Genomic DNA, 20,251 nt, shown 5'->3' on the forward strand with positions numbered 1-20,251 from the left:
TAGTTTGTTATTAAAAAATTGGATGTTACAATCAGAATTGTTTGATTGACATTTGCAAAAAGGGATAAGGGATTCGCGAATTGGACTGTACGAACGATATTAATTGAATAATAGGGAAAAAAAAGAGCTAGATAGCATTTGCGAATTGGACTGTATGAAGGTGGAAAAAAGGAAAAAAAAGGGTTAAACTGATTATCAGTTAAGGTAACCCCTCGGGGTTGTTAACTCAGGCAATTAGTTATAAATTTGAGAAAACATCAATCTTTGAAAATGTTTAATGATGATAGAATGACATTGTGAGTTGACCTAGCTTTACCTCTCCGATGTGTTCTGTATAATACACAAGTTGTGTTTGAACAGTGTTGTCAGTTCAAAATAGGCTCCAACGTTATAGTATGACATCAACCCCCCAAAGGTCCCCTATCCCAAACTCGAAGGGTTCCCCCTCCCCTCCAACTTTTGGCCCCCTCCCCCCATTTTTTTTTGATTTTTTTTCTTTTTTTTGGCAATTGACATTTTTTTCTGATAACAAGTATCATTCATTACAATCGTAGCTTTCAAATGTCAAACTTAAGTCCATTTTTGGATCGAAAAAAAAACTATTTCTGTAAAATCTGAGTTAATAAAGGTTTTTGACCGTAAACTCTAGTTTTTTGTAAGAAAATTATGAAAAATACAACTCTCTGGTTCAAATGTGAAACTTAAGTCTTTTTTTGGATCGAAAAATAAAACTATTTCCGTAAAATCTGAGCTAATAAGGGTTTTTGACTGTAAACTCTAGTTTTTTGTAAGAAAACTATGGAAAATACAATTCATTGGCTCAAATGTGAAACTTATATCCATTTATGGATCAAAAAATAAAACTATTTCCGTAAAATCTGAGCTAATTAGGGTTTTTGACCGTAAACTATAGTTTTTTGTAAGAAAACTATAGAAAATACATTTCTCTGGTTCAAACGTGAAACTTAAGTACATTTATGGATCGAAAAAATAAACTATTTCGGTAAAATCTGAGCTAATAAGGGTTTTTGATCGTAAACTCTAGTTTTTTGTAAGAAAATTATGGAAAATACAATTCTCTGGTTCAAATGTGAAACTGAAGTCTATTTTTGGATCGAAAAATAAAACTATTTCCGTAAAATCTGAGTTAATATGGGTTTTTGACTGTAAACTCTAGTTTTTTGTAAGAAAATTATGGAAAATACAATTCGATGGTTCATAGGTGAAACTTAAATCTATGTTTAGTTAAGTCTCAGAGTGAATAAATTCGTTATCAACATCCTTTGTCAGATACATCAAATAAAATTGACAAAACCTAAACTTCAGAATGAATAAATGCTTTAACAACATCCTTTAACGGATATGTCGGATAAAATTGACAAAATCTAAGTCTCAGAGTGACTAAATTTTTTTATCAACATCCTTTGCCAGATACATCGAATAAAACTGATAAAATATAAGTGTTAGAGTGAATAATTTTTTTTATCAACATCCTTTGTCAGAGAACATCAAATAAAATTGACAAAATCTAAATTTCAGAATGAATAAATTCATTATCAACATCCTTTATTGGATATGTCAGATAAAATTGATAAAATCTAATCATCAGGGTGAATTTTTTTTAACAACATCGTATGCGAGATATATCGAATATAATTGATAAAATATAAGTGTCAGGGTGAATAAATTTTTTTATCAAAATCCTTTGTCAGAAACTTCAAATAAAATTGAAAAAATCTAAATCTCAAAATAAATAAATGCATTAACAACATCCTTTATCAGATATGTCGGATAAAATTGACAAATTCTAAGTATCAGAGTGACTAAATTCTATATCAACATCCTTTTCTCGAATACATAGGATAAAATTGACAGAATCTAAGTGTCAGTGTGAATAAAATTTTTTTTATCAACATCCTTTGTCAGATACATCAAATAAAATTGACAAAATCTAAATTTCAGAATGAATAAATTCATTATCAACATCCTTTGTCTGATATGTCGGATAAAACGACAAAATCTAAGTATCAGAGTGACTAAATTCTATATCAACATCCTTTCCTCGGATACATCGGATAAAATTGACAAAATCTAAATTTCAGAATGAATAAATTCATTATCAACATCCTTTGCCAGATATGTCGGATAAAATTGACAAAATCTAAGTATCAGAGTGACTAAGTTCTATATGAACATCCTTTTCTCGGATACATAGGATAAAATTGACAGAATCTAAGCGTCAGTGTGAATAAATTTTTTTTTATCAACATCCTTCGTCAGATACATCAAATAAAATTGACAAAATCTAGTTTTCAGAATGAATAAATTCATTATCAACATCTTTTGTCGGAAATGTCGGATAAAATTGACAAAATATAAGTCACAGAGTGAATAATTTTTTTTTTATCAACATCCTTTTGTCAGATACATGAAATAAAATTGACAAAATCTAAATTTCAGAATGAATAAATGCTTTAACAAAATCCTTTATCGGATTTGTCGGATAAAATTGAAAAAATCAAATTATCAGAGTGACTAAATTCTATATCAACATACTTTTCTCGGATACATAGGATAAAATTGACAAATTCTAAGTGTTAGAGTGAATAAATTTTCTATCAACTTCCATTGGCAGATACATCGGATAAAATTGACAAAATCTAAATTTCAGAATGAATAAATTCATTATCAGCATCCTTTGTCGGATATTTCGGATAAAATTGACAAAATATAAGTATCAGAGTGAATAATTTTTTTTTAACAACATCCTTTGCCAGATACATAGAATAAAATTGACAGAATGTAAGTGCCAGAGTGAATAATTTTTTTTTATCCACATCCTTCGTCAGATACATCGAATAGAAATTGACAAAATCTAAAGATCGGAATGAATAAATGCTTTAACAACATTCTTTATCGGATTTGTCGGATAAAATTGACAAAATTGAACTATCAGAGTGATTAAATTCTACATCAACATCCTTTTCTCAGATACATAGATTAAAATTGCCAAATCTAAGTGTTAGAGTGAATATTTTTTTTATCAACATCATTTACCTCGGATAAAGTTACATCGGATAAAATTGACAAAATCCAAGTGTCAGAGTGAATAAATTCATTATCAACATCATTTGCATATAGGATAAAATTGATAAAATCTAAGTATCAGTGATTAAATTCCATATCAATATCATTTTCTCGGATACATGGGATAAAATTGACAAAATCTATGTATCAGAGTGAATAAATGCTTTATCAACATCCTTTAAATGCATGATCAGCATCATTTGTCGGCTATATCGGATAAAATTGACAAGAAAGACATGGAGTGTACACCGCGACGGCGCATACATAGTGAGAGAGACATGCAAAGTCGACATAGCTTTATTTCATTTTTTATGGTTAATTTAGACGAGGTTACGTGAGCGCACGTAACGCACGTCTGTCAATTTTATCCTATGTATTCGAGAAAAGGATGTTGATATAGAATTTAGTCACTCTGATACTTAGAGTTTGTCAATTTTATCCGACATATCCGACAAAGGATGTTGTTAAAGCAATTATTCGTTCTGAAATTTAGATTTTATCAATTTTATTCGAAGTATCTGGCAAAGGATGTTGTTAAAAAAAAATTCTCTCTGATACTTAGATTCTGTCAATTTTATCTGAAATATCCGACAAAGGATGTTGATAATGAATTTATTCATTCTGAAATTTAGATTTTGTCAATTTTATATGATAAATCTGACAATGCATGTTGATAGAAAAAAATTATTCACTCTGACACTTATATTTTATCAATTTTATTCGATGTATCTAGCAAAGGATGTTGATAAAAAAATTTTATTCGCTCTGATACTTATATTTTGTAAATTTTATCTACCATATCCAATAAAGGATGTTGTTGAAGCATTTATTAGTTCTTAAATTTAGATTTTGTCTATTGTATTTAGTGTATCTGACGAATAATGCTGATAAAGAGTCTATTCACTCTGAAACTTAACCAAAAATGGATTGAAGTTTCACCTATGAGCCAACAAATTGTATTTTCCATAATTTTTTTTACAAAAAACTAGAGTTTACAGTCAAAAACCCTTATTAACTCAGATTTTACGGAAATAGTTTTATTTTTCGATCCAAAAAAGGACTCAAGTTTCACATTTGAACCAGAGAATTGTATTTTCCATAATTTTCTTACAAAAAACTAAAGTTTACGGTCAAAAACCCAAATTATCTCAGATTTGGAGGCAATAGTTTATTTTTTCGATCCAAATGTACGTATATTTAGAATATGAAGCGAAGAATCGGATTTCTCATAGTTGTTATACAAAAAAATATCGTTCATTGTAAAAAATCTTAATTAGCCTAGAGTGCCCGTAATTAGCTTTATTGTCTGATCAATACTCGGACTTAAAATTCACATTTCAACCAACGGAATGTATTTTCCATAATTTTCTTACAAAAAACTAGAGTTTACAGTCAAAAACCCTTATTAGCTCAGATTTTACGGACATAGTTTTATTTTTCGATCCAAAAAAGGACCTAAGTTTCACATTTGAACCAGAGAATTGTATTTTCCATAATTTTCTTACAAAAAACTAGATTTTACGGTCAAAAACCCTTATTAACTCAGATTTTACAGAAATAGTTTATTTTTCGATCCAAAAATGGACTTAAGTTTCACATTTGAAAGGTACGATCGTAATGAATGATACTTGTTATCAGAAAAAAATGTCAATTGCCAAAAAAAATAAAAAAAAAAAAAAATGGGAGGAGGGAGCCAAAAGTTGGAGGGGAGGGGGCACCCTTCGAGTTTGGGATAGGGGACCTTTGGGGAGTTGATGTCTCTGCTGGTTAGGGTCATTGGTGCTTATGATCCTTGATGGTTCGTACTCAAATACACCTTACTACTTGGTTTGCAAGGATTTCTAAGGTTTGTTCTGAATTTCTTTATTAAAATTATTTTCTTGCCATCTACGTCTCTCTTAGTATCAACTTTTTAGTGTACTATAACGTTGGAGCCTATTTTAAACTGACAACACCGTTCAAACACAACTTGTGTATTATACAGAACACATCGGAGAGGTAAAGCTAGGTCAACTCACAATGTCATTCTATCATCACTAACCATTTTCATAGATTGATGTTGTCTCGAATTTATAACAAATTGCCTGAGTTAACAACCCCGAGGGGTTACCGTAACTGATAATCAATTTAACCCTTTTTTTCTTTTTTTTCCACCTTCATACAATCCAATTCGCAAATACTATCTAGCTCTGTTTTTTCCCCTATTATTCAATTAATATCGTTTGTATAGTCCAATTTGCAAATCCCTTATCCCTTTTTGCAAATGTCAATCAAACAATTCTGATTGTAGCATCCAATTTTTTAATAGCAACCTACTCTCGAGTTACAATCAAATTCGCAAATCCCTTATCACTTTTTGAAAATGTTAATCAAATAATTCTGATTGTATCATCCAATTTTTTAATAACAAACTACTCTCGAGTTACACTCCAATCCGCAAATCCCTTACCCTTTTTTGTAAATGTCAATCAAACAATTCTGATTGTAGCATCCAATTTTTTAATAACAAACTACTCTCGAGTTACACTCCAATTCGCAAATCCCTTACCCCCTTTTGCAAATGTCAATGAAACAATTCTGATGTAGCATCCAATTTTTTAATAGCAAACTACTCTCGAGTTACACTCCAATTCGCAAATGCCTTATCCCTTTTTGCAAACGTCAATCAAACAATTCTGATTGTAGCATCCAATTTTTTAATAACAAACTACTCTGGAGTTACACTCCAATCCGCAAATCCCTTACCCCTTTTTGCAAATGTCAATCACACAATTCTGATTGTAGCATCCAATTTTTTAATAACAAACTGCTCTCGAGTTAAGGCAATCTTCAAAAAGTCAGAAAAACCAGTCGCTTTTTAAAATGTCCACGTGTAACCACACTGCCTCAGGCGTGCTTTTTTTTAAAATGTCCACGTGAAGCTATACTGCCCATTCTTGTGCAATTCATATCAATAACAAAAAACCAGTCTGATTATCTTCTACACCCTTGATTATAGTTTCAAAACATGCTTGGCCACTTTATAGGTAGCCAACTTTTTTGCAATGTGTAGGAACCGGAGGGGAATCCCCGCTCGCTTGGAAAGGTACCGAGGGGACATAAGCAAAACGTGTTTAATCACCTGGTGAGGTCCCATAGAATAACATTGGAAGGAACATAAGGCCATAGAATAGCATGGGATGGAACATAAACCCTTAGAATAGCATAGGAAGGAACATAAACCCTTAGAATAGCACAGGAAGGAACATAAAGTATGCAAATCCATAGGTACATGCTCTGGAAATGTTTTTCTATACGTCCCAGCAAATAGCATGGTAATTCCTATACGTCCCAGTAAAATGGTACTTAGTACTGTACTTGCGCCCCCCTCCCCCCTAACGTTGTCTAAAGTAGTGTAATTTACTTAATTAACGTAAAATTGCGTTAATTAAACTTGCTCCTAACGCAAGTTTATGGGATCAACCTATTTTGCCCCCCCCCCCTAAAATAAATCCTGGATCCCCTAGCATCAGTCTCCCCCCCCCCTTCATAATTTTTTTAAAGGTTTGCTTCTTTAGGATAAGTTATGCAGGTAACCATACCGATCATCAAGCCCTCCTTATAGGCATTATTCAGGTACGAAATCAACCTTTGGTTGAAAACAAATTCACAGCATTTCTTTCAAAAAGTACTTAATGTCTCATTGAACTTTGCTTTTGGCACCCCCATGGCAACTATTCATGTAGTAGTAATTGGTGCTTATGTTTACCCTTTAGTTACCTACTGATTCGGACATTTCTTTTCCAGGTTACGTTTAACAAGATGCAAGACAATAGATGGCAAAAGGATGCAGCGGATCAAAACTTCGATTATATGTTCAAGCTATTGATTATAGGAAATAGCTCCGTCGGGAAAACCTCGTTTTTGTTTCGATACGCAGATGATTCATTTACCTCAGCCTTTGTATCTACTGTAGGAATTGATTTTAAAGTCAAAACTGTTTTTCGACAAGACAAGAGGGTGAAACTTCAGATATGGGTAAGTCAGAAAAAAAGGGTGTAGGTTTTGCTTTTCTTAGCGGAAGAGCTCTCTCTCTCTCTCTCTCTCTCTCTCTCTCTCTCTCTCTCTCTCTCTCTCTCTCTCTCTCTCTCTCTCTCTCTCTCTCTCTCTCTCTCTCTCGTACAGCTCATCATGTAGAGCTTTTCTATCCAAGAATAAAAGCAGTTTAATCGTACACATTGAACATGGTTCAATGTGTTTGCCATTTATATTTATATTTATATGTTTGCCATTTATATGCCATTTATGTTTTAACGCCAAGGTTTAGCAAGTCATATTCTATTCAGACTGGCTGCGGGATGCCCTCAAATCTCTCCGGTCGCTTAAAAAGGGCACTAGAACTATCAATTTCTCATTGCATGAGCAATCCCCTGATTTTCTTGGACCAATGGCGACTTGATCGCCCCATGAAAAAAAAAACATCAACAAAAAAACAAAATAAATAAACACGCATCCGTGACCATTCTTCTGGCAAAAATCAGACAATTCCATATTTGTTTAGATAGGGACTTGAAACCTCTACAGTAGGGTTGTCTCATAAGTTGAATCTAATGGTTTTGATTTCCATTAAGATCTCTTGACCTTTTGGGGATATTCCTCCCCTTTTAAAAATTTGGAAAATTTTCTCAGGCTCGCAGCTTTTGATGGGTAACATTAAACTTAATGAACTTTATATGTTTGGAATCAGCATAAAAAGGCAATTCATTTCGTGCATTAATCTTTATCAAAATTGTTTTTTTTAAGTTTCGGCAACTACTTTGCCGAGTCGGTTATTACTTGCAGTCCGTTACCACAAACTGTTTGACAAGACTGTGTAATAGAATACTCAGTCGTTAAATGATTGTCTGAAAATCGTAGCAAAGAGAATTATAAAATTCATAAGGGGAATGTACCTACATTGTCTTAATAGACTTATGTTCATGGGTTTTGCATATATATATATATATATATATATATATATATATATATATATATATATATATATATATATATATATATATATATATATATATATATATATATATATATATATATATATATATATATATATATATATATATATATATATATATATATATATATATATATATATATATATATATATATATATATATATATATATATATATATATATATATATATATATATATATATATATAGACATATATATATGTATATATATATATAGCTTTTTGATTTTCAAAGGTATGGTAGGCATTGATGACCTTATCCATGTCAAAATCCGAAATTTAATAATCACCGCTATCATTTTCAATTTGTTTTGTTCGTCTCACCTCGGCTTGTCTTTTGTCATTATGAAATACATATAGCCGAATCTTTGTTTTCTTAACAAAGGTATGATAGGTATTGATGATCAAAAAAGAAATCACTCTAACAATAAGACGTTTCGTTGGTAGTTGTCAGGGCTTCCTTTCACACTTCGTTATATGTTCTTCGTTCATTTTCAGGTGGTAGCAGAACTTTTAAGCTACGTTGTTTTTTCACACAAGAAAATGCAACGTATAACATTCCATGATTAAAAACTGAAGTACTAAGGTCGGGGCCAACAAATTCAAGAGTTTGCCATTGCGACTTATGTATTAGTAATGGCAAATGTGGGTTGAATGGGAAATTGATGTCGTTGAACAGTATATTCAAGTTGACCTTTACTAGAGTCTACTGTAACTCGGGATATGTGGACTTCTTTTCCTGATTTTTCCCAGGAATTATATTTGTCTTAATTATGTTGTTACATAATTCAGTAACAATAAGACGGGTCACATTGCATATCCCTTCTGAAATATCTAAGTTACGCAAAAGCATAACTATCGTATTTTCTTTATTTTTAAGTCATGTGGTGGTAAATCTGCTGTGTCAATTGATTTGAGGAATTCTGGAGTAAATTCAATTCCTCCTTTTTCTTTATCAGAATTGATAAAGAAAATGAAACAGAATTGTAACTTTTATATGATTTGTATTCTCCAGGAAGGCTAGACAATTTTCGCATTTATTTTACTAACTTCTTTATTTTACTAACGAATACGTAGACATTGTGTTAGATAAATAACTGATTGTGATGGTAAATACATTCTAAGACCACACTGGTTATACACGACACATGAAAACAAGAGATGAAATGAAATAATAAATGAAAAATAAAATAAAAAAGGTGAGAAAACGAGGATAATGTGTTAGCCAGTGGCAAAATGTAAAGACGAAGAACAAGCAAATATTTCAACAAGGACTTCCACCGAGTCATCTTCTGTGCTAGAAAAAAAAAATAAAACAAAATCTAACCTTCCAAAGTGAATCTAACGAGAGCGGAATAGACACTGAATAAAAAAATCCAGCCAGAAATAAATGAAAGAAACAATCACCAATTGGTTAAAATATATGTTAAGCTTTTGAAACCCATTCTCTGGATAATGGGCCTTCAGATTGTGTGCCTAAATGCAGGTTTACGTTTCAACCTTTTTCGATTCAGTGTCTATTCTGCTCTCGTTAGTCACTTCGGAAAGTTAGATTTTAATTGATTGTTTTTTTTTTTTTTTTTTTTTTTTTTTTTTTTAGCACTGAAGACGACTTGGCGGACGTCCTTATCAAAATATTTGCTTGTTCTTCGTCTTTATATTTTGCCACTGGCTGACAAAATCATCGTTTTCTCACCTTTTTAATTTTATTTTTCATTTATTATTTCCTTTAGCTTGAACAAAATTTAGCTTGAAAAGCGAGGGTTGACGATGGGGCAGCGCCCCTCATATGTGGAATATGGTGATGCGTATGGGCAACCCCATATAGTAAATTATCGATTATCTTTTTAACCAATAATTCCTGAAAGTTCCATGCCCCTGGACTCCCAAGAATCAAACATTCTTCCCTTTTTTCGACATAAAAATATATTTGTTAAAAACTGACAGTCCGCATAATTTACGGCACTTATCCCAGGGGCTCTGGGAGTTATACCATCTTTGGATGCATGTTTATTGATATTTTTAACTATTCTGAACGAAATGGGTACCTCGAAATGCTGATTAGATGTTCTAAGAGGTTACAAAAGGACAGATATCAAGGAAAGGAAGACCTTTGACTTTAAAAAAAGCACTAGAACTCTGAATTTCCGATCGAATGAGCATAGTCCTAAGTTTCTAAGAGCATGGAAGGGGTTAAGGAAGGGCTTAGCCCCCCTCCTGTACGGAATAGATTATGCTCGTTTTAGGGATTAACGTTACTCTTTACTATCATTTACTACGCCGTAAAGGCGTAGACCAGAAACATTCACAAAATGTTTATCCCTAATCCCTCAACAAGACGGATTGGATATCACTTTCTAACACCCCTCCCCCTTCCTTAGGACTAATTCTATTTTTATCTGAGGATCAATAATACTTAAGATGCTTTGGCATTAAAAGGCAGTCTTTGATGCTTCTGCCCTTCCCTTTCCACTACAGAATGATCTACCACCCCTGCTTCATAAAAGCTGATTCGCACTAACAAATCATTGCATAAAATCTAATGAGATATGAAGCAAATCAATTTAGCTAAATGAAAATTTAAAATACATGCTAGAAACATTTCTCTGAAATAAGAAGGGATGAATAACCCTGCAGCACCTTAATTCAAACTTAGTGTAAATGAAAGGAAGCAGGAGATTAATTCCTACCACCCCTATATCCCTTCCTATATTTATCTGAAGGCTCATGGATATTTAGACAATTTGGTTCTTGAAATGCGCAATGCTAGGCATCTGACACCCTACTCCTTCAATACAATGACCCACCTCCCCTCCTTTATAATAGCTTACGTACAATTATACACATTTCTTCTTTTTTTTATTTGTCATAATTTCCCTTTGACTGTTCGATTTGACTGTTACATTTGGGAAGAATTTTCCAGGGGGAAATGTCGGGAAGAATTTTCCAGGGGGAGAGAATTTTTCGTGGGGGGATTTTTTTTTTGGGGGGGGGGAGGAATTTCCAGGTAGAATTTTTCGTGGAGGAATTTTCGAAGGGAAGGAATAAGTTGGAGCCTGGCTGGACCCCGTTTCAAACAGTTCGTGGTAACGAACTGTAAGTAAGGAGCGACCCGGCTCAATGGTAACCGAAACTCTAGAAAACAGGTTTTTGATACCAATAGATATATCAAAAGAATCAGATTTCAATGCTGATTTCAAATATATAAATTTCATCAAGTTTAGATTTACCCATCAAAAGTTACGCGCCTGAGAAAATTTGGCTGATTTTCAAAAAAAGGGGGAAAGACCCCTAAAAGTTATAGAACCTTAATGAAAATCACACCATCATATTCAGCGTATCAGAGAACCCTACTGTAGAGGTTTCAAGCTCCTATCTACACAAATGTGGATTTTTGCATTTTTATGCGTGTTTATTTGGTTTTTTTTGCGTGTTTATTTGTTTGTTTGTTTGTTTATTTTTTTTTTGTTTTTTTTTCCCCCATGGGTGATCGTATCGACCCAGTGGTCCTAGAATATCGTGGGAGGGCTCATTCGAACGGAAATTAAAAGTTCTAGTGCCCTTTTTAAGTGACCAAAAAAAATGGAGGGCAACTAGGCCCCCTCCCACGCTTATTTTTTTACCAAAGTCACCCGATCAAAATTTTGAGATAGCCATTTTGTTCAGCGTGGTCTAAAATATGATAAATATGTCTTTTGTGATGACTTAATCCCCCGAAGTACCCAGAGGGAGGGCTAAAAGATATGAACTTTACCCAATGTTAACATATAGTATTGGTTATTCGGAAGTATACAGAAGTTTACAGGATTTTTTTTTTCTGGTAGTGGGAGTGAAGGGTGGGTCGGGGGTTATGTTGTACGCTCTGTTCATGAATGACGTTTTCATGGGGGAAGGGAAATCGCCAGGAAGGGGGCGCCGGACTTGCCAGCATTATTTATTGGTTATTGGGAAGTATACAACCATTTTCAGGAAGGATTTTTTCTGGAGGGGGGCTAGAGGAGGGAGTTACTCTGGAGAATATTTCCGTGGAGGATGTTTCTTTGGGGTAAGGGACATTTCTATGAAGGGGGCGCCAGATTTCCAGGCATTATTTAAAAAATGATCAGAAATTAAATAAAAAAAAACCAAGTTTTTTCAGCTGAAATGTAAGAAGGAATATTAGAACTTAAATCGAACAGAAATTATAACGTATGTGAGGGGGTTCTCCCCCAAGGCAATAGCACGCTCTTTACGCGACAGTTTTTTTTTTAGTGCTTTCAAAAGAGCTCTCTATTCTAATTAAACGGCCTTTGTGATTCAGGGGTTTGTGAATCAAATTTTTTTTTTAAATTTTAACGTAAAGAGCGTGGTATTGACTAAGGGGAGAACCCCCTCATATACGTAATAACGTATAAGTAATAAAAAAAACAATAAAAAAACAAGCGATACGGCTCAATAGTAATCGAAACTTTTAAAAACGGAATTTTGATGTCAATAAATGTATTAAAAAAATGTGTTTATAATGCTGATTCTAAATATATAAATTTTATTAAGTTTAGTATTACTCATCAAAGGCAACAAGCCTGAGGAAATTTACTCGATTTTTTAAAGAGGGGGAAACATCCCCTACAAGTGAAAGAATTTTAATGAAAATCACAACGTCAGATTCAGCGTATCAGAAAACCCTATTACATAGGTTTCAAGCTCATATCTGCAAAAATCTGCAACTTTGAATTTTTGCCAGAAGAAAAATATACGAATATAGAAGTTAGTTACGTAAGTTAATTTGTAAAGACATTCATTTAGCAAAAGAAAAGTAAAATTTTTATGCAAATAAAAGCTGCATTAACTAAAAAACGATCAGAAATTAAATAAAAAAACAAGTTTTTTAAACTGAAAGTAAGGAGCGACATTAAAACTTAAAACGAACAGAAATTATTCCGTATATGAAAGGGGCTGTCCCCTCCTCAACGGCTCGCTCTTTATTCCGTATATGAAAGGGGCTGTCCCCTCCTCAACGCCTCGCTCTTTACGCTAAAGTTTTTTATTGTTTTAAAAAAAAATTGTGAGACAGAGTCAAACTTTAGCGTAAAGAGCGAGGCGTTGAGGAGGGACAGCCCCTTTCATATACGGAATAAAGAGCGAGGCGTTGAGGAGGGGACAGCCCCTTTCATATACGGAATAATTTCTGTTCGTTTTAAGTTTTAATGTCGCTCCTTACTTTCAGTTTAAAAAACTTGTTTTTTTTATTTAATTACATGTAAGATCAAAATAAAGATATTGCAAAAACTTCTACGAAGAAAGTAATATTATTAAAAAGAAATAATGTACAAAGTATTGATAAGTTATAATGCCATATGTGTAAACTATTTTTTTGTGCTAACAGTTCTACCTTCTTCTCTAAATATCAACTGAGATGAAAATCATGGAGTATTTCATTGTCGATTTATAACTAAAATCTTCGAAAATGTTGCTGTGTTGCTGCACCATTTTCTGTGCTCGAAAAACATACTAGGAATTCGAAATTTCTTTTATTTTCTCCTTTTGGAGACTGAGAGTTCCATAGTAAGGTTCTCAGAAGTTTGAAGTATGATGGTATTATTTTTGTTAAGATCCAAAATATTCCCCCTTTGGGTCATTTTAACGCCCCAAAACGAATAAAAAAGAAAACTCCTTTTTGCGGGAGTTTGAGTTGGCTAACAGGTTTTCAAATACTAAAACTTCATAAATGCTAAATTTTTGGAATAAAAGAACTGGATTCTTTTAGTGAAACTACTCTCTTCAAACTTCTATTTCAAAAAACGATTTATTATAGAGACTAAGGGAACTCGTTATTCAAATATTAAAATTGTAACTTTTTTTGCTTATTGTTCAGTATCATAAAAAAACTTGATAAAGTTAAAGAAATCTATTTAAATATCATAGTAAGACATAGATACAAAACCAGGTAAAACTGTATGAAAATTATCGGGTACAGCGGAAAAATAGTATGAAGCAGAAGATTCTAGATGGCCACTCTTGAAGATCCCTATATATGAGGTTGTATACGATGCTATAAACCAGAGAAGTAAAGTCCCTCAGGCAAGTCTATTAGCACTGAAATAATAATTATAACCCTGGAATTTTCATTTCAACTGAGTGAAGAGCTGGTAACCAATAATATGGTTGATCAAGATGTACAAGATGTATAGTTGCTATGACTGTGTTGGTTGATGTAAGATCTAATTTTTGACGAGATTTTTGATTGACTCATAAAAACGCAAAAAAATGCATATAAAATTTTTTATGTGCTTTTAAAAGTTTTTATACCCCCTGAAACAAAATTTTAAAAACATTTAGGGATTTTTTTTCTGCACAAATGCAACTTCCACTTATAGGAGAATATAATCTCAGATATAAGAGATGGCTCGAACCATTAATTTGGATGCCTCTATGGCTCTAACAAGTAAAAATTTAGTATAAGGGGGGGGGGAGGGTTCAATAATAATTGCAACAATGGAGTTAAGTTAAAAGAAGTCTAAGATTTAGTTTGGAAACTCATAAATCATGCAACGACTGGCATTATCGTGTCATAAATAGATATGAAATAAACAAACACAGTCTTAACAACTATACATATTGCAAGTCTTTCATAGTATATGCTGTATGTCGTTTAGTATTTTAGTGGTTTTAAAATTCCAGGGTTATATCTATTATTTCAGAACTACAAGAGCTCCCTGACGGACTTTACTTCTCTGGTTTGTAGAATCATATACATCCCCATATGCAGAGATCTCAAGAGTGGCCATCTAGAATCTTCTGCTTTCTTTCAAAGTGATTCTTTTAAAAAGTATTCTTTTAAAGTGTATTACCCATTGATGTAGGGAAATTAGCAGGGACTGTATATAATTCTATAAATCAAGGAAGCAAAGTCTCTAAGATAGCTCTTATAACGCTGAAACACGCTGAAATAACGCTTATAACCATAACGCTGAAATTTGTATCCGGGTTGCAGTGGTAGCTAGCAACCTAGTAAGAGACGATCATGCCCCATTCTAAAAGATTAATTAGCCCATACTCCTAAAACTAGAATCAAATCAAAAAATGAAGTACACTGTCAGAACCGCCTTGTCCGAAACCCGTGTATAGGTAACTTACTGTCCCTTGGCCTGAACAACAAAGGAAATATATTGGCTTGAAAATCAAGAAAAGTAGCTGCAACTACGATATACTGCATAAACGGATTTTTTTTTCTTCTTATTTTCAAATAGCAGGGCACTGGAACATCGTAGAGAGCTGTTTAATGGCTCATTTTAAAGGTAATTGTCCCATCTAGTGCCTTTTGTAATTAAAAACAAAAATACAATATAATCAACGTTTTATGAAAAACTGCATATTTTTATAACACTGTAGTAGCTTATGTTATTTTAAAATCAGGAACTTGTCACATCTACCTGCTTTTGTAATTAACTAAAGATTACATAAAGGATCGATTCGGTTCATTATGAATGGAGACTATGTAAGTTGTCATCACATAAGCTGAAACCTAGTAAAGAACAAACCTTGGCACATAGTAACTAAAAGTTAAGATAAGCATCTTCTGAAAAGTTGCTTGTTTTGGGCATAGTGCCATACTTAGTTACAAGTGAAGAGGTGATCTTACATGGTCGATTAATACCTACAACATGCATAGTTGTTAAGACTCTGTTGGTTGATGTCAAATCTATTTATGACACGATAATACCAGTCGTTGCATGGTTTATGAGTTTCCAAACTAAATCTTAGACTTCTTTTAACTTTAGTCCTTTGCCGCAATTATTCTGTACAAGTTTTGAACACCGATTGTAGAATCAATAGCGTGTCTTGATCGCCAGGCTTTGCTTCAAAATGTTCCAAGTGGTATAATTTTTATTTGAAAATAGTTGAATGTCTTTATTATTTTCTATTAAAGTGTACTCCCCATGGATGCAAGGAAATTCGCAGGGAAATATCCGTCTTGTTAATACAATTCCTTCTACTAGAATCCATTGTTTTCTCAGCTTAGCTATGAAACTGATTCTTTTATTAAATCCACTCAAGTATAAAATTGATTCAACGGTTTTTATAATAAAATTAAAATTTTGCCGGAAAGCTAAGTTCCTTAGTAGGAAGAGGAATATCCTTAGTAATTTTGGTAAAAAAATTTATGACGACAAGCATCTTCAAAAACACATAATTTTATCCTTTTCTTAAATAACAAGGAAATAATTGTCAGCAGAACAGTTTTACTGAAAATTAAATCGTGGATAGAATATTGTTCAGAATTCGTTGCTCTGCTTGTGAGATGCATGTTGAAAAATAGAAGCGCGTCTATTATGGAATTCCTATAACAATCAAGAATTAGCATAATGCCACATTAATAAATAGTTTGAAACAACATTATAATGAATACTTGAAATTTGATGTTCTGAATACATTATAATTAATATATAGAATAGTAAGTGAATATTATAATAAAAGGCAACACGAATTTCAGGACACAGCCGGCCAAGAAAGGTACAGAACAATAACTACTGCCTATTACAGAGGAGCGATGGGATTTATACTCATGTATGATATAACAAATGAAGAGTCCTTTAATAGTGTTCAAGACTGGTAAGTCGACGCAATTTCAACAATTCTTCCAACAAATTTTAAATTCATTATGAAGGTCAAATCTACTGTTTAATATGAAGTTTATCATGCATACGATCAATATAAATATTTATTTGTTTTTAAATTACTAGTAATAAGACAACAGATCCTTTAAAAATACACACAACAGTCACGTATCTACCGTTAAGAATCATAAACACGTTGTTTGTTCTTTGTAGACCAACTGCTAACCCAAGTAACATCATAATTTTTTTTTTTAGTTTTTTAGGGGATGGAGAAGAGTCTATGATTTTCCGAAGAAGGTATAAAAATTGGAATTGCTCTACTGTCCAAGAAGTTTATCCCTTTTTAGCTCATAATCAATAAGTTGAACCTTCCCCTAAATTTTGTCAATGATTCCAGTTTTTCAGTTTTGTCCATCGAGTCCAGTAATTCAAGAGATAGTATCCCGCGTGATACAAATCATTACAAAAGGAGGGGAGAACTAAAAATTTTATACTATTATTGGGGTTAAGAAAACTATTTTCAAAAATCATAAGAAGACAAGAACACATTTTTAGGTAACAATTCTTATTCCGAACTATTTTTGTAAGCGAATAACGAGAGCAAAAAGTATTTTGAAAAATAAGGAGCTTCCAAATACTTAAGGAACCAAACACCATAAAAAAGAGTTTAAAAGAAAAAACATAAGTACAGCAAAAAATGAAATAGACTAAAAATCACTGAAAACCTATCGGGCTACCGTGACTACCCGGGTAAGTGGTTAAGCCAACCGGTAGAATTTGGTTCAAAGTAGGATACTAATTAAATTTCCACACAAAACATAACAAAGAGGCTCTTGAATTACGCCAGCCGATATGCATTGCATGTAACTGTCACTTGTTTTGACACTTTTTTTAAGCTTTTATTGAAGCATGCTTATTCTTATAATGATCTTCCTCAGGCCTTCTTATACATCATTTGGCTTTTAAGAAGTCCCATCTCTTTACCTATCTCTTTGTATTTGCTAATATTCAATTTCTGAAAATATTTTAGCTTAAATATTTAAAGCGGGGAGTGGGATAGAAATAGACTTGTAATTTTATTTCATTCCCATGAGTATTTTTGGACTTAGCCTGTAATAAGGGTGCTGTGGGTGATAACTCCCCTCTTATCGTTGATAAAAGTTTTCTGTGTAACATAAATAATCAAATCATTTGCTTACCAACACAACAGGAGAATAGATGGAGAGAGGCTGGGGAATTATCTTTTACGTCACCATAGCATTTCCCAGAGAAGGGGGAGCAAATTACTTGCAAGTGAAAGCAGAAGCTTTGTTTTTACCGAAAAACTGAATGAGTATATTCCCTATTTTCCTAATTAAATAAATTTTTTCATGTATTTCTGTTTCTCAGAGAGGGGGAAGGGGCATTACCCATGGCCTTCCAGCTAGTTTTAATGAGGTACAACCCTATAAAAAGATCTTTTTGAGTAGCTCACCTTGCAAACAGTGAAAATAATGACCCTGTAATTCATATTTGATATGTCAAACCCCTTCTCCCTTTCAACAAACCTTTGGAGGTGTGCATTTCATCAGGGATGATTATTTCATACTCGAAGCATCATCCTGCGAAAACTAAACTTGAATGGAAAAACGGAATAGGAAGGAGGGCACAATAGCCTCCCTCATATTCAAGAGAGACTTAGATTAAACAGCTCTTAAAAACAAACTCTAAGAAAAGAGCAAATCTTGACAATAAAACCGAAACTTTATACCGCAGTTTTGAATGTAAAACTGTTTGCATGAATATTTTTAATTCAAAATGTATTTTAGGCTCGTGTTTTCAAATTTTGTATGAGAGATGCTTCAAATAAATTGGATGAATATTCAGATGGTTATGGATTTAACTTCTGATCTCCCATTACTAGAAGAATATATACATATAATGATAATAATAATAATAATAATAAGAATTATTTAATATAAGCCAAAAAAACAGGCCATACAGCACAGTATTCTTAAATACACTCCACAAGAGAAATAACATAAATATCAAGTTTCACTCATTGATGTCGACGCTTCATTTACATATTTACATAACTGCCTGACAGTCCTTTGCAGGATCTTCGGGAACTCAAAGTTACCACCCTCAAAATACTTTCCCCTTAAAAGAGAAAGTTGCTGGCACTCGGGGAGGATATGGGCAACATCCTCAATACCTAGGTTACATCTGGCTGAATATAGGCTGAAACATGCAGTGAGTGCCGACAATTAAACTTTATTTTAAAAGTAAATATAATGAATGAGCTATTTTTCTAAAAGCATTGTTTTGCAAAAGTTAACTTTGGTGTAAACAGTCAAGTTTGAGGGGTGGTGACCCTCCTTAGGAGTTACCTTTGACTTTTAAAAAAGAATTTCCGATCGAATGAACATATTCCTAAGTTTCTAAGAGCATGGGAGGGGTTAAGGAAGGGCTTAGCCCCCCTCCTGTACGGAATAAATTCTGCTCGTTTTAGGGATTAACGTTACTCTTTACTATAATAGTAAAGGCGCAGACCAGAAACATTCACAAAATGTTTATCCCTCATCCCTCAACAAGAGGGATTAGATATCACTGTCTTACACCCCTCCTCCTTCCTTAGGACTAATTCTATATTTATCTAAGGGTAAATAATACTTAAGATTATTATTTCCAGACCCCTAGGTCTGGTAATACAAGATCTGGTATTAAAAACGGAGAGTGAAAAAAAAAAAAAACGATACGAGCAACATTAAAGCTTAAAACGAAGAAAATTCTTCTGTTTATGAGGAGGCTGCCCCGTCTTAGCCTCTTTGCGCTAAAAGTTGACTTTTTGTCCTCAATGCTTTAAGAACAACTTCTCGAGATCAAGGGCAATTGTAATGGAATTACAACTATTTTTTATAATATTTCAAGAATGGCAGAAATTATTGATCTGCAATTACTTTAACCAAAGAAATTTTTCAGTTCAACTGTTCTAAGAGGCGATCGATAAATAAAACATCTACAATTATCCATTGACTAGATTTTTTTGCACACATAAATAATTTAAAAATATCACTAGACAAATTTAGGATAAGAAGGAGGGGGGATAAGAGGGAGACAGTCCCCTCGTGCAGTGAATAATTTATGTTGTTCTAAGTTTTAATGTCGATTTGAAATCTCTTATGATGAAAAAACTTGTTTTTATTTCTTTAAAAATTCTAAGCCACACAGATTGAAAATACTTAATTGAGATTTGAACTTTAAACCGTTGAATAAATGACCCAGTCACATAATCCAACGGTTCGTGGTAACGAACTGTAAGTAAGGAGCGACCCGGCTCAATGGTAACCAAAACTCTAGAAAACGGGATTTTGATACCAGTAGATATATACAAGGGATCAGATTTTAATGCTGATTTTAAATATATAAGTTTCATAAACTTTAATCCTACCCATCCAAAGTTACGCGCCTGAGAAGATTTGGCTGATTTTCGAAAAAAGGGGAAAGACCACCTAAAAGCCATAGACCTTAATGAAAATCACATCATCATATTCAGCGTATCAAAGAACCCTACAGCTG

General features: G+C 33.0%; 1 protein-coding gene across 3 annotated transcripts in view; it reads left to right on the top strand.

The window, feature by feature from the left end:
- Rab3 (RAS oncogene family member Rab3) overlaps positions 1-20,251 on the top strand; it is a 52,239-nt gene that overhangs the window by 13,487 nt on the left and 18,501 nt on the right. For all 3 annotated transcript variants that reach the window (XM_089096657.1, XM_089096656.1, XM_089096654.1), the window contains exons 2-3: positions 6,874-7,104; positions 16,570-16,688. In XM_089096657.1, the coding sequence (XP_088952783.1) occupies positions 6,889-7,104; positions 16,570-16,688 (335 nt within the window). In that variant the 5' untranslated portion in view covers positions 6,874-6,888. The remainder of the gene's footprint in view (positions 1-6,873; positions 7,105-16,569; positions 16,689-20,251) is intronic.

The sequence above is a fragment of the Artemia sp. Qi Xiang Cuo genome, chromosome 11 (assembly GCF_049724085.1).
Source record: "Artemia sp. Qi Xiang Cuo chromosome 11, ASM4972408v1, whole genome shotgun sequence".
Taxonomy (NCBI): domain Eukaryota; kingdom Metazoa; phylum Arthropoda; class Branchiopoda; order Anostraca; family Artemiidae; genus Artemia; species Artemia sp. Qi Xiang Cuo.